We start from the raw sequence: 15,500 nt of genomic DNA on the forward strand, positions 1-15,500 counted from the left end.
AATAATTTAGCTCTCTATTTAATTAAGGCAAACAGGTGTGTCTACATATTTTATGTTTGGTGCTTGATTATTTCCTTGGGTCCTAAAACGTAACTGAAACCTTTTTTAACTAAAGGATTGAGACAGGGATAAACTAAGAGTACTTACCGCCAGGGTACAGAAATACCCTAAAAGAATTTCAAATTACTTTTAGATGAAACTATGAACCTTCATATATTGGCTAACTTTAAATACATAGGGCCCCATGTACAAAGGCCGGTGCGGACAAGGTTCTCAACTGCTTACGCTGATTAGTACATTGAGCTCATAATTGTGTTGGAGCAGTTGCGCTTTAATCTAATAAATTCACATTTTGCTATACTAAATCAATCCAATGTTTTGGATAAGAACTGGTTTTTGAACAGAACAGTTTTGTGTTGTGATATAACCTTTATAATCAAAATTGCAACAATCACAGCTGATTAAAAAGAGAGGGCTTACCACCATCTTCAGTTCACAAGTTTCCAGGGGCTGTGTCCATACTTCAACTTTTCCCAAATACTAGACTTTTTTTTTTTCTTTTACTTTTAGAAAGATTTGATTGTAAGATAATATGATGATGCATCTGTGCTGCTGCCTTATAACATATGTACGCATATTGCTCTACTTGGTGCATTGTTTTACAGTTTATTTGTTTTAAGTGTTTATAAATCCTGTAACCATGCGGTTTAACAATATGTGCAATAAAACCCATTATGTATGAGCAATTTTTCATTCAGTTTATGTTTTGTTCCCCCCCTTACTAGTATTGGAACTAGTATTACCCAAGTGCCCCTCCACAAAACCTTCAGTGACTGTGTCCTGCCCTTCTTACTCACCGAAGACTCAAGAACCAGAGGTGTTCTGGAAGGATATTTGGGCTTAGCAATAATGGCAACTAAAATCTTCAAATTATGTTTTAGTAATTGCTGCTTTTAATGCATATGAGTGGTAGCCTTTTCTTTGTATTGTTTGAAAATCTGTGGTTTGGTGCCTGTGTCAGAGAATGAGAGCACAGTTTACCCTGAGACTGCTGCCCAGGTTATGAAAAAATGCTGCCCAGTACCCAGGATGTACATTCAATCAAGTCTGTAAGTGCAGTCCATATTTATTCTATGTAATTGCCATAGTCTATAGAACAGTTACTTCTGACAGTTCTAAGAAACATTGCTTAGGTCATCATATATGTATAAGCAAAATATCTTACATCAGCACTAACCATATACAATCATTAGAGTAAGTGCCTAGTAAACACGCTTGTCTAAAAAAAGTTAAAAATAAATTGCAACTGTATCAGTGCTTTCTGCTGAGGCAGTGAGCTATATTCCGTACGATGTCACTCAAAGAGAATAAACAACCAGACGGCAGCAGATAATGGGCTCTTCTCTGATCACATGATGCTAATCCATTATTGTCTGTTCATTGCAAGAAGCCACGTATGTTTTGGTTGTAAGATCCCAAATCTATTTTGTTTATGAATTCATATTTTTATGCATAACATGATTCTGGTCATCTACCCATCCTCTGCCACAACTGGAAAAACACTACGGATTATAATTACTTACAAAGATAAAACTACTTGATGTAGACTGGAAAACAGACATAGAATCATACTTACTTCCCATTCTTCTGGTCTCCTCTTATCTGACACCTTTTCACGCCCTTTAGATTTCTTGTATATTTTCTCTTCTTTTTCCATCAACATACGAGCTATTTCCTTCAAATTTAAAATAAAACAATTAGAAAAACATACAAACAATAGCATTCGAGAGTGTATTGAAACAATAAGGATGCATATTGCAAATACAACAGGAGAGATGGGATAGTTCACCATATTGTTTTTATATACTAGACCAGACATCCTTAAACTTGGCTCTCCAGAGGTTTTGGAACTACATTTCCCATGATGCTCAGCCAGCTGCTATGCTGGCTGAGCATCATGGGAAATATAGTTCCAAAACCTCTGGAGGGCCAAGTTTGAGAATGTCTGTACTAGATAACAGTTTTAAGCTAAAACCTGGTGTTGTCAAATAAAGATGTGTGGCTTTGCATATGCATATATAAAGGATGGTAAATTAAACTCGGGGAGGGGGGGGGGGTAGAACAGAAATTTGTATTTTTTTAGAGAGGTTAGAGCATGTTCTGCAAGATCCAGAACTGTGACCCAGCAGCTTCTACACAGTGATTGCTTGGTAAGTGAAGAGGCTCTTTAATAGCTGTCTTAATGGACCACAACAAGGGAGATGAGATAAAGAAGACTTTTACAGGCTTTTCATTGGGTATTATCCCTAGATGGAAAAACAATGCAAATATTCCTAGCTGGTCATATTAGATTATTTACAATAATTTCAACTGGGAATAACAACATTACGAAACTGTAGGTAAGCATTGGGGTTTTTAGAGTAACAAAACAAACTAGCTATTTGCTTGAATTTAAACGTTTAAACTTTTCATTCTTTCATTATGCTACACAACAACTGCACATATAAACTAATAGATATAATGTGCCCTTTTAATGTGCCATGTATAAGGCCACAGTGAGAAATCTTTAGTTTATGTGAGTAGTAATGTAGAATAAAGGCCTGATTCTCTAAAGGTCACTGACAGGATACATCAGCACATATTTTACCTTGATAACTGTGTATCTCCCCAAAGGGTGCAGCCTACATTTCTATAGTGTTCAATAAAACATAATTTATGCTTACCTGATAAATTTCTTTCTTCCGGATATGGTGAGTCCACAGCATCATCAATTACTAGTGGGAATATCACTCCTGACCAGCAGGAGGAGGCAAAGAGCACCACAGCAAAAGCTGTTAAATGTCACTTCCCTTACCCATAACCCCCACTCACTCGGCTGAAGAGAAATGGAAAAAAGAAGAAAACACAAAAGTGTAGAGGTGTCTGAGGTGTTAGTAAAAAATAACTGTCTTAAAATAAAGGGCGGGGCCGTGGACTCACCATATCCGGAAAGAAAGAAATGCATCAGGTAAGCATAAATTATGTTTTCTTGCCTAAGATATGGTGAGCCCACAGCATCATCAATTACTATGGGAACCAATACCCAAGCTAGATGACACAGATGATTAGGGAGGGACAAGACAGGTAACCTAAACAGAAGGCTCCACCGCTTGAAGAACTTTTCTCCCAAAAGAAGCCTCAACCGAAGCAAAAGTATCAAATTTATAGAATTTGGAAAAAGAATGTAAGCAAAATCAAGCTGCAACTTGCAAATCTGTCCCACAGAAACTTCATTCTTGAAAACCCAAGAAAAGGAAAACAGTCCTCATGAACAAGCTGTAATCCTCTCAGGAGACTGCTGTCCCGCAGTCTCCTATGCCAAACAAAATGTACTTCTCAACAAGAGAGAAAGAGAAGTAGCAGTAGGTTTTTGACCTTAACGTTTCCCAGAGAAACAAAAAAAGATCTGTAGATGGAATTTAAGATCATACACCACATCCAAGTTGTGCAACAAACGTTCCTTATGAAAAGAAGGATTAGGACATAGAGAAGGAACAACAATTTCCTGATTAATATTTCTATTAGAAACAGTTTAAGGAAGGACCACCTTATAGGCAAGAAAGATACGATAAGGTGAATCATACTGCAAAGCCAGGAGTACCTAAACTCTCCGAGCAGAAGTTACAGCAAAAAAGAAAACTTCCAAGATAAAAACTTAAAATCTATGGAATGCTATAACCAAAGAAATACTGTATAGCATACAATATTAAGGTAGCGCCACACAACAATGAATATAGATAATATAACACCACATACAATACAGTGTAATAATTAATAAGCAGTTCACAATATTATCCAAAATCAAACAATCAATCGGACAAAAAATACAATTTAAAAGATCAGAGAATCATATGATATAGTCCCCTTTAGAAATAAAAAGTCATTCCAATATTTGAAAAAGAAACATAAAATCTTAACTTCCCTTTTAGAGAGTTCTTGTGTTGATACGTGTGTTTGCAGTGCAGCTCCCTTCCAATCACTGGTGTGATCTCCGTGAGGTGTGGATATATGAGCAAAAAATCTGTAGAAACAGAAAGGGGGATGGAGCGCAACCAAGAGAAAACACACTGATCTAAGTTCAGATAAAAAACAACTTTTCACTTTATTCAAAACAGTAAAAACATCAGGATGTACACTTACAGACTTCACCCTCAAACATATGAGGTATGTAGTGGCACTCTGTATAAGTTGTCCAAAACACGGTTAAACTGGATGCTGTGTAGTCAGATGTGTTTGTATCCCACTACGAGAGTTCCACTGAGCCCACTGTGAATGTATGACTGTCCAGGGTGAAAATGTCCCTTTATAACTTTTAGATAGATGGAATGCTATGGCTCAAACTGAGCCTGATACAAACCCTTAAAACCAAGGTTAAAGCTCCAAGAGGAGCAACAGACTTAAACACAGGCCTGATACTAACCATGGTCTGACAAAAAGATTACACATCTGGCACATTCGCCAGATACTTGTGTAAAAAAGTATAAGGCAGAAATCTGACCCTTCAGAAAACTGACTAACAGTCCGTCCTCCAGACCTTCCTGAAGAAAGAGCAAAAACCCCTAGGAATCCTGACCCTACTTCCAAGAGTAGTCGTGGGATTCACACCAATCAGGGAATTTACACCATACCTTATGATACAAGTTACTAGTAACAGGTTTGCGAACCTGAATCATGGTCTCAATGACAGATTCCGAAAAACCACGCTTAGACAAAAATAGCATTCAATCTCCAAGCAGAAAGCTTCAAAGAAAATGAAGTTGGATGAAAGAATGTACCCTAAATTAGGTCCTTCCTCAGGAACAACCACCAAGGTGGAAGAAATACATCTCTGCTTGGTCTGTATACCAGATCAAGCAAAACTATGCAGGAACTATTAAAATACCGATGCTCACTCCCATTTGATACCAACAATGACTCATGGAAGGAGAGCAAACTGAAGAACAGGGATGTCAGACTGAAATCCCAAGGAAACGCCAGGGTATTTAACAGATCTGCCTGCTGATCTCCTGACCTTTAACATAACTTGGCTTGGCGTACTGCCATCTCAAACTCCAGTACCCCCCCATCTGAGGGTTAACCTGGAGAACATCTCCGGGAGAAGCACCACTCCCCGGGATGAAAAGTCTGACTGCTCAAGAAGTCTGCTCCCGGTATTCACTCCTGAAATGTGAATACTGGATAAACAATGAATGTGAGCGTCCGCCCACCGAACAATCCACGCCAATCATGGCAAAGGAACTCCAGGTTCCTCCCAGGTGGTTAATCTAAACCACTGAGATGAAATTGTTCAACCAGAACCGGAAAAAACAGTTTAAGACAACTGAGGCCAAGCCTTTAGAGCATTGTAGATCACTTTCAACTGCAAAATGGTTATGGAAAGAGCAGACTCCTCCCAAGTCCTTAGACACCAATCCAACAGGCTAGCGACCGTAGTCACGATTATTCAGGAAGGTCTCCGGAAGGATGTGCCCCGAGACAGATGCACCTGAGACAACCAAAAGATTCTGGAGAATGCGGGCAACGATCTCGTTACCTCTTGCAAGCTAAGCGAGCATTCTACCACTAATTCCCCTCTCGTATCCACAGGAAAGAATCTCAGGTCGACAGATCTATCCTCCAAGACAGAGCCACAGGATCCCAGGTCCACTATCTGAACATGCATAACAGCAGGCTCGCAGATAGAATTGAGCAAAGGAATGATGTCCAATGAAGCAACCATCAGACCAATTACCTCCATACATTGAGCCACTGAAAGACCAAACAGTAGAATGCCAAAAAAGGCAAGAGGAAAGAATCCTCTTTTTTCTGACCTCTGTCAAAAATATTTTCAGACATAGGGAAACAAATATGGTCCCTAAGAAACTACCCCTGTAGCTGGAACAAGGGAAATCATCTTCAGATTCACTTCCATCCGTGGAATGAAGAAAAACAACAAGATCTCTGTATGAGAGTTTGCTTGTTGAAAAGATCGTGCCTGAACCTTACGACGTCCAGGAAGGGCACCACAGCAATTCCCTGAAACCTGATCACTGGCAATACAGCCCCCTCTGAGAGCTATGGCAAGGCCAAAGGGAAGAGCCACAAACTGAAAGTGTTTGAAAGAAAGGCAAAACTCAGGAACTTGAACATACACGTCCTCCAGGTCTATGGTCACCATGAACTGACCCTCTTGGACCAAAGGAAGAATGGAACCATATGTTTCCATTTTGGAGGACGGTGCCCTGAGAAAACTTATTGAGACTCTTCAATCTATCACAGGACAAAAATTCCCTCTTTTTCGGGAACCACAAACAGGAATAAATAGAATTCTAGGCCCTGTCCCCTTACAGGAACTGGCACTATCCCAGGGAATAGAGGTCCCAAACGCCCTTCAAAAATGCCTCACTGTTATCTGGTCTGCAGATAAAATTGAGAGGAGGAACCTGCCTCTGAGAGGAAAGTATGAATTATATGTAGAAAACCTGAGATACTATGTCCGCAGCCTATCTGGGACATCTCGTATCCATCTTTGAAGACAAACAAAGAGATTCTGCCCCCCACCTGGACCGGCCCCGTATTGGGGGCAAACTCCTTTTGGTCTATCGATCTTGCCTTGTGGTAGAAAAGACCCTTAACCCGTAATATCAGAAATATTCCTGTCAGATCAGACCGAACAAGGTCTTACCCTTGTAAGGAAGCGCCAAAAGCTTGGGCTCAGAGGAAAAATCCACTGACCATGAATATAGCCACAACGCCCTGTGGGCTAGCACAGCAAAGTAAGATATTTTGGCTCCCGGCTTAAAAACTTGCATGGTAGAATCAGAAATAAAATAATTGGCTTAAAGGGCCATTATACACTCAAAAAATATAGGCTATTTAAATTAAGCACCAAAAGAAGATAAAGTTTGTAATAGACAAGTATTAGCAATTTTGCTGCTAACTCTCCTAAAAATGATTTTAAAGTTTCTAATCCTCTCAGTGAATAAGAATACGAACGTAATCTCCACTAGCTTTAGAGCAAGGCTTTTTCTACACTCCCTATCTAGTGTCTTTTACAGCCAGCCCCCATGCTGGGGCTGTCTGTATAATAGATAAGCCTGTCACAAATCCCCTCACCTCTCTCAGCCGTTTCTTTCTGACTATTTACACTGGCTGGGCACAATCTCACTCCCCCCTGACTCTCTCCTCCCGGTAAGCATTCAGTAGACACAAGGGGAATATTCCACTCACAGCTCTGTGAAACATGATCCTGAGATGTTTTACAGAGCTTTGTGTGAAAATATTCAGAGTGCCGTAGTGAGGACAAAGAGGGAGTCAGATATATGCACAGTTGCACTGTTTTTTATATGGGCAGATTTATTTTACATGTATATCAGCTGAGCGTGAGATATGTAAAGCATTTCATTGTATCTGTAACAAACTGCACATGAGTTAAATCACAGAGATTCCACCCCAGCAGTGTCTCAGTTTTATCTGCTCAGTTTTATCTGCTCCACCTGAGGGTCTCTGGATCTCGACCCGTACCTGGGAAGTTTGGCATTCTGCCTGGATGCCATGAGCTCCAACTCCGGCTGACCCCATTTGAGGATCAGACTGGAGAACACGTCCGGATGAAGTTCTCACTCCCCCAGATGAAAGGTCTGTCTGCTCAGAAAATCAGCCTCCCAGTTGTCCACCCCTGGGATGTGGATTGCCGACAGACAACTACAATGGGCCTCTCCGCCCACTGAATTATTTTGAAAACCTCTGTCATCACCAAGGAACTCCTTGTTCCTCCCTGATGATTGATGTAGGCCACTGACGTTATGTTGTCCATCTGGAACCTGATAAACTGAACCGAAGCTAGCTGAGGCCAGGTCAGGAGAGCATTGTAGATCGCTCTTAGTTCCAGAATGTTTATGGGCAAAAGAGACTCTCTGTCTGAGACCATATCCCCTGAGCCCTTAGGGAGCCCCAAACTGCTCCCCACCCCTGAAGGCTAGCATCTGTTGTCACAATCTCCCAGGATGGTCTGCGAAAACATGTTCAATGGGAGAGATGATCTAGAGACAACCACCAAAGAAGAGACTCCCTTGTCTCCTGTGCCAATAGAAGTCGAGGGGACAAGTCCAAATAAGCTCCGTTCATTCTTTGAGCATGTCCAACTGCAGAGCTCTGAGATGAAAGCGAGCAAACATGACAATGTCCATTGCCGCTACCATCAGACCTATTGACTCCATGCACTGGGCCACAGAAGGACAAGGAGAAGATTGCAGAGTATCGATAATCTTTAATTTACTGACTTCTGTCAGAAAAATCTTCATAGACAGAGAGTCTATGATGGTCCCTAGAAAGGACACTCTTGTATGAGGAACTAAAGAACTCTTTACTAGATTCACCTTCCACCCGTGTAACCTTAGGAAAACCACTACCAGGTCCATGTGTGATTTTGCTAGCTGAAAAGACGGCGCCTGAACTAGGATATCGTCCATCCAGATACGGTGCCACCGCAATACCTCTTGAACGAAGCACCGCAAGAAGAAACCCCAGAACGTTTGTGAAGATTCTGGGAGCCATGGCAAGACCGAAAGGAAGAGACATAAACTGGAAATGCTTGTCTAGAAAGGCAAACCTTAAGAACCTGTGATGATCCCTGTGAATGGGAACATGCAGGTACGCGTCCTTTAAATCTACTGTTGTCATAAACTGACCCTCCTGGATCAAGGGAAGGATAGAACGAATAGTTTCCATCCTGAAGGATGGCATTCTGAGAAACTTGTTTAGACTCTTGAGGTCTAGAATTGGTCTGAAGGTTCCTTCCTTCTTGGGAACCACAAACAGATTGGAATAGAATCCCATACCTTGATCTTGAGGTGGAACGGGAAAGATCACTCCCAGAGCTAAGAGGTCTTCTACACAATGTAAGAACGCCTCTCTTTATCTCTGGTCTGCAGATAACCTTGAAATTAGAAACCTGCCCCTGGGAGGACAAATTTTGAACTCCAGCTTGTATCCCTGAGACACTATTTCTATAGCCTAGGGATCCTGAACATCCCGAACCCAGGCTTGAGCGAAAAAAGAAAGCCTGCCCCCTACCAGATACATTTGTCCCGGATCGGGGGCAAAACCTTCATGCTGTCTTGGAGTCATTGGCCGCCTTCTTGGATTGCTTAACTTTATTCTAAGATTGGGCGGGTCTCCAATTAGATTTAGCTTGTTCCTGCTTAGTTGAGGGAGAAGAGGAAGAGAATCCCTTGAAATTGCGAAAGGAACAAAAATGACTTTGTCTTCCTTTCTGCCTAATCTTTTTGTCCTGAGGGAGGTGACCCTTACCTCCCATAATGTCAGAAATAATCTTTTTCAGCTCAGGAGCAAACAGGGTCTTCCCCTTGTAAGGGACAGCTAGAAGCTTTGACTTAGATGAAACGTCCGCAGACCAAGGTTTCAGCCATAAAGCCCTGCGAGCCAAGATAGAGAAGCTTGAAATTTTAGCCCCCAACTTAATAACTTGAAGGGTGGCATCCGAGATAAGGCATTAGCTAGCTTAAGAGCCTTTATCCTGTCCTGGATCTCATTCAAGGGAGTTTCTCGCCTGAGGGCATCAGCCAGAGCATCAAACCAGTAGGCTGCCACACTCGTGACGGTAGTTATACAGACCGCCGGTTGCCACTGCATACCCTGGTGAACATAAATTTTCTTGAGTAGACCCTCTAATTTTTTGTCCATCGGATCTATAAAAGCACAGCTATCCTCTATAGGGATAGTAGTTCTCTTAGTCAAGGTTGAAACAGCTCCTACTACCTTAGGAATAGTTTGCCAAACCTCTTTAACTGAGTCAGCTATAGGAAACATCTTCTTGAAAATAGGAGAAGGAGAGAAAGGAATACCAGGTCTCTCCCATTCTCTATTAATAATTTCAGAGGCCTTCTTAGGAACTGGAAAAACATCTGTAAAGGAAGGTACCTCATAATATCTGTCTAATTTGCTAGACTTTGGGGGGACAACCATCACTGTGGAGTCACTATCATCTAGGGTAATTAAAACCTCTCTAAGTAAAAGACGAAGATGTTCCAGTTTAAACCTGAAAGATACTACTTCTGAGTCGGTCAAAGGTAACACCTCCTCCGAATCTAAGATTTCTCCTTCAGATGCCAGAGCAGGAACCTCTTCCTCAGATCTGTGAGAAGAGACTTCGTAGATAGCTACCACCACATCAGAAACCTCGCTAACTGCAGAAATGGACTCTTGCGATGTCCCTGCAAATTTGGAAAGGCAGACAGAGCATCAGAGATAGTAGTAGACATAAGAGAAGCTATGTCCTGTAGTGAAATTCCAGAAGGAACTACAGTAGACATGCAGAGCACTGCTGGTGAGGGCGATAATTTTTGGGACACTTGGGGAGAAAGTTGCTGCAGAAATTGACCCTCATCAGAGGACTCTTGGACAACATCTGTCTGAGAGGAGATTGGCTCAGCAAAAAACGTATCCCTAAAATTCACAGTCCTTTCAATACCTGTAGGACAGAAAGGGATTGGTGGTTCCACATTTGCATCAAGACATAAAGCACATGTAACAGCTTGCACCGCATCTTGGTCCATTTTTTCACATAAAATATTAGTATTGAGCAGAAAAAATACTGGGAATAACAATAAAATAAAATTATCAAAAACCGTTACTGTGTCTTTAAATTTAAACGTTTTTTCTTTCTCTTGACAAACTGCTAATTTTGCTGTAGTTACAAAACGGTTAGAAAATTTAAGCAATAATTAAACATCTGCACCACAGTAACCTGCTGAGGTGCTCCTACCTTAACCAATGCTACCGGATCCCTTGTAGAAACGATCCGTTACTGCAACCTGCCAGAAAAACCGAACAAGGACCGCATCTGTGCTAAAAGCGCATGAAAAGTGTTCTACATGCTGCTCTAGCCCAGATAAACCCCAGTACAGCACATCTGAAGACCTGCAACTGCTTGGAAATAGTGCTATAAGCAGAGGCTCCAAAAAACAGGAAGTCCCGCCCTTCGTGGGCGTGCTGCAATTCTCTGCTTCCCTCTCAGGGAAAAAACAAAAGTGAAACCACCAGAGCCGTCCATTTTAGTGAAAATAAACTTAGTAACATAACTCCAGCCCCAGTGCCTGCACCTAATCACTGCCCAAGTAAGACTTCTTTTCTGAAAGTCTGAAACTGTCCCCACATAAGTAAGGTTTACCATTAACCCCTTATATACTGTAGTGCTAATGAAACAAACACTGAGACTCCTTAGATCCCAGAAAAAGGCAGCACTTACCTCAAACACTGCCTGGCAGTAGGGCAATTCCCAAGCTTAAGAGGTCCTCTCCCTCACATTGGCCTGAGAGATAAGCAATGCTGAGTCAGTAATAATCTCAGGCTGAATGATATGGGGCAGCTGAAAATGGGAGGCGCAGTGATAATTATGTCCCACCAGTTCCCATAGCTCTAAAGCCACCAGAGCTCTACTGTAGAGACTGATATGGACTAGGCTATACCCCAGAACAAAGTAGCACTCTCTAAAAACAAAAAAAACTCTTGATTGAAGAATCTAAACTAACACCTCACATTACCTGCTTCCTATCACTAATGTAGGCAAAGAGAATGACTGGAGTGGGAGGGAAGGGAGGAGCTATTTAACAGGTCTGCTGTGGTGCGCTTTGCCTCTTCCTGCTGACCAGGAAGTGAATATCCCATAAGTAATGAAGATGATCCGTGGACTCATCGTGTCTTTATGAAGAAATACAAATTGTGCCCTTTTAAAATGACTAACTGCAATTTAGTTATAGTTACCAAATACCTTCGATTTAAATATTATATATATATTTATCAATCGCGTATACTTTACCAAAAATAACCAAATTAATATTTCAGCTTCCAGAACTTCTTGCTTCACCTCATATGAATAAGGGTATTGCAATGTGGATAATAAAAATGTAGCCCAATTTTGCTTATAGTGACTGTGTTCCAACGCAGCAAGTTATCAGTCAAAAATTTAGCAAACAGTCAGTCAGCATCTATCCTTTTGCATGAGGTTATATCACGTGATAATCCCCTCCCTTTATTATTCGAATCATCGGTGAAATGATAATAGGCCCTCAGAGCTTGTTTCTGATTTGCCCTTGGATCAGAACATCTCATAGGTTATTTTGGAAAACACCTCCCTCCCTGAGCAGCGAAATGCCTTTTGGCTGCAATACCATTTTTGAACCATAAGTGGCAGCATCTACACAGAAATGCAGTTTTATCATCAATGCTGCTATAGTCTAATATGGATTCATATATATATTTTTACAATGTATTATATTTTCTAGTATTAATAAGTCACATGTTCCATGTGTAGTGGAATTTTAAGACCAGATATGATATATTTCTCATAATACAAAGTAATTCTTATACATTTAAAATATGTGGGTATTTAAAAGGATTTTAATACTTTTTAGCATTGATCCAATTAATATATCAGTCATCATCTTAACATCAAAAACATACCGTGCAAACATATGTGGTTTCATATTTATTACTATTCCATATAAATATTTCATATCTGCATATTTCTTGCTGAGAGTGTAAAATACATGACACTATTTAAAACACAAACCACATATGTACTTATTAGATGCCTGAAAAATATAAGAATATGTTATCCATTAAATGTATTAGTTAACTGAAATGCATTTCTCAGATCCATGGAGTTGTACATTTTTATACAGTATTGAAAATTATCCCAGTTGTATTTTAAAATGAATTTAACAGCTACAATGCAATATATGTTTCTGCTTAGCTAAATTTTCATCTAGACGTAACAGGGACAATTTAACACCTAGGTGATATTTAGTCATTTCTTCAGCTAAAACTGTTTTTTTCTGAATCTGTTTAAGCTTCAAAAGAAATTCTCAAACATCATGTCTGTTGGCATATTAATCAGGAGGAATGTATCTTGTGTCTGATCTAAGATTTGCAATACACAGCCATATAGATGACCATCTCTTGGAATAATGAACTAATGGCCAAATGTTTCAGAGCAAGAAGAAGGGTTCAATGGCAATCTGATAGGAACTTTAGCTTCACACCTTAGGCAGGAAATCTTTGAAAGCAAACCCTTGTTCTCAGATGTTCTGTTAATCAGGAAAAAGGGGGGTTGGTCTGTTATGACTATAGCCCACACAATTCATGTCAAATTTTATATTAACCAAAATGAAACATCAATTCATGTGGTACATCTGTAGTCCACTTCATGTTATTCACAGTTACTCTGACACACCAAAGGCAAAGAGAAGGACTTGGGGTTATGGGTAAAGGAAGTGACATTTAAGAGCTTTTGCTGTGGTGCTCTTTGCCTCCTCCTGCAGGCCAGGAGTGATATTCCCACTAGTAATTGATGATGCAGTGGACTCACCATATCTTAGGAAAGAAAAGAAGCATTTCAAAAGTGTAGTCAATGTACACTGTAAATATCGTAATGAAATTACAAATAAATACTCAACTGTACACATCAAAATATTTGCGGGGAAGAAAAAAAGGATACATTTCATTTAAGCCATAAAACTCGTATTTAACATTCATCTTAATTATGGAAAACAATGTTTAAATAATAACCAAGATTTAAAAAATGAAAAAGCTCCTTATATTTCTATGGTAAAATGAATCTCTCAGCCGTGGCAAGATGGGTGAACATGTATGAACGTTTCTCTCAGTTGTCCTCAGAATTCTCCAAGCATGTTTAGCCATGGCTGGCCCATATTTTACAAAATATGGAGTCCCCTGATTTACCAATAAGAAGACGACTAAACAAATGCAAGATGAATTATGCAAAACGCAGCACAATAAAATCTGTATTTACTTTAATACAAATATTGTTATCCGTGCTGGGTGCTTCCCCTATGAGATTCTGCATTTGAGGGAGCTTTATTACTTTTTAGGCAAGTCAGCTCACAAGGCACTAGGAATTAAAGGTTCAGCCCCTTTTTCTAGAGAATTCAGTGATGTCTGCCCATGCAAGGGTGAGTGTGCTATTACTCACCATAATGACAACATTTAGAGAATCAAGTCCTAAAATTAGACTGTAAAGGAAAGTGAATTAGAGAGAGTGTGCATTTATCAGCTTCTGACATATGGGAATTTCGCTTTTAATAGTTATCTTTTTGGATATGTTTGTGGCCTATGTAAAGAACAAAAGCTTTTTGAATATCAAATATACATGTAATGAGGGGAATTTGCTCAATCAAATAATACGAATTGCATTAGTGACGAAGAAAACACTGTTTTCATGATTCTAACACAAAATTATGATGACTGATTAATGTATTGCCCTAACTGGAAGTCATTGTCAAATTATGGACAACTTCCTTGTTAACACATTTGGGCCGCAGATCAATATTTAAGAAGTCTTAAGAGATGCATATATATGTATGGCTATTAGGCACATAAATAATAGGTTTCCTACAAATGTCCACAGGGCAAGATTTAGGTAAAGTTGAAGGGTACTTCTATCTACTTTTCTGCTCTCAAGAGGACTCTCTCTGGAGTAGAGACCTCCGTGTTTGCCCATCCACTAGAAGACCTTAAAACACACATTTTTAGTTTTACTTTTTTGTGGCCACAAAAACAATAACACAATTTATTTGTTCTGCTTTTTCCAGAGGACCAAAAAAGCTAGTGGAGAGGGCTGCATGCCGCCATCAATACTTTACACAAAACAGTGTATAATCAAGCTCTGTCCTCACCTCATCCTGAGCCACTTGTGCTGCTCTAAAGTCCAACATGTTTGCCTGAAAAAGAACAAAAGTATCACTTAAGTTGGGCATTGGTATTGTAGGTGAAAAAATTAGGACAGTCATTTTCTATTCATTTTAGCAAATATTTGAAAATATTCAGTAACATTTAGAAACTCATATTGCAGCTGATTAGAGAAAACATAGAATATTTATATTCTAAAAAATAAAACAAAAAAATGTGCCAGGAGCACTAAAGACAGAAGGATTGCAGCAATGAAGTAAAAGCAAATATATATATATAAAGATCCAAGTTAAAACCACTTTGCAGGTTAAAAATAAATATGCAGCTTAAGGTACAACATAAGTGTGCTATTTACTTTTTGTTCTCTGCTTAATTTTCCGTTGCACTCACTTCAAGATTATCTGTAAACAGGATTTCCTTTTGACCCATTATTATACGTTAGTTTCTCTTGGGTGATTTTTTATCACTGTTTTACATCAGTTGACCCTTTTATAAACTCAAAAAATGTTTTATGGAACTTTAATACAAACAAGGTTTTGTGGGTTTCCACAGACTTATTTACACTTGTTTACTAATTTATTGCATGGTTAATATATATTTCTCTAATTATTATCCACAGAAGATATAAATGGAAAACTATTTCAAACATGACAGCACCCATTACTTTATAGGAACAAACTTTTAAACTTATATAATCAATATTTAAACAACTAATATAATGGTAAAAAAATAAAAAAAACATCTCTTTCTTT

At 39.5% G+C, this 15,500-nt stretch overlaps 1 protein-coding gene across 1 annotated transcript in view; it reads right to left on the minus strand.

The window, feature by feature from the left end:
• Nucleotides 1–15,500, minus strand: part of CCDC50 (coiled-coil domain containing 50) — a 341,194-nt gene that overhangs the window by 14,853 nt on the left and 310,841 nt on the right. Inside the window, 2 exon segments of the mRNA XM_053711877.1 lie at nucleotides 1,637–1,735; nucleotides 14,736–14,780. Of these exon segments, the coding sequence (XP_053567852.1) occupies nucleotides 1,637–1,735; nucleotides 14,736–14,780 (144 nt within the window).

This window comes from Bombina bombina, chromosome 4 (assembly GCF_027579735.1).
Source record: "Bombina bombina isolate aBomBom1 chromosome 4, aBomBom1.pri, whole genome shotgun sequence".
Taxonomy (NCBI): Eukaryota; Metazoa; Chordata; class Amphibia; order Anura; family Bombinatoridae; genus Bombina; species Bombina bombina.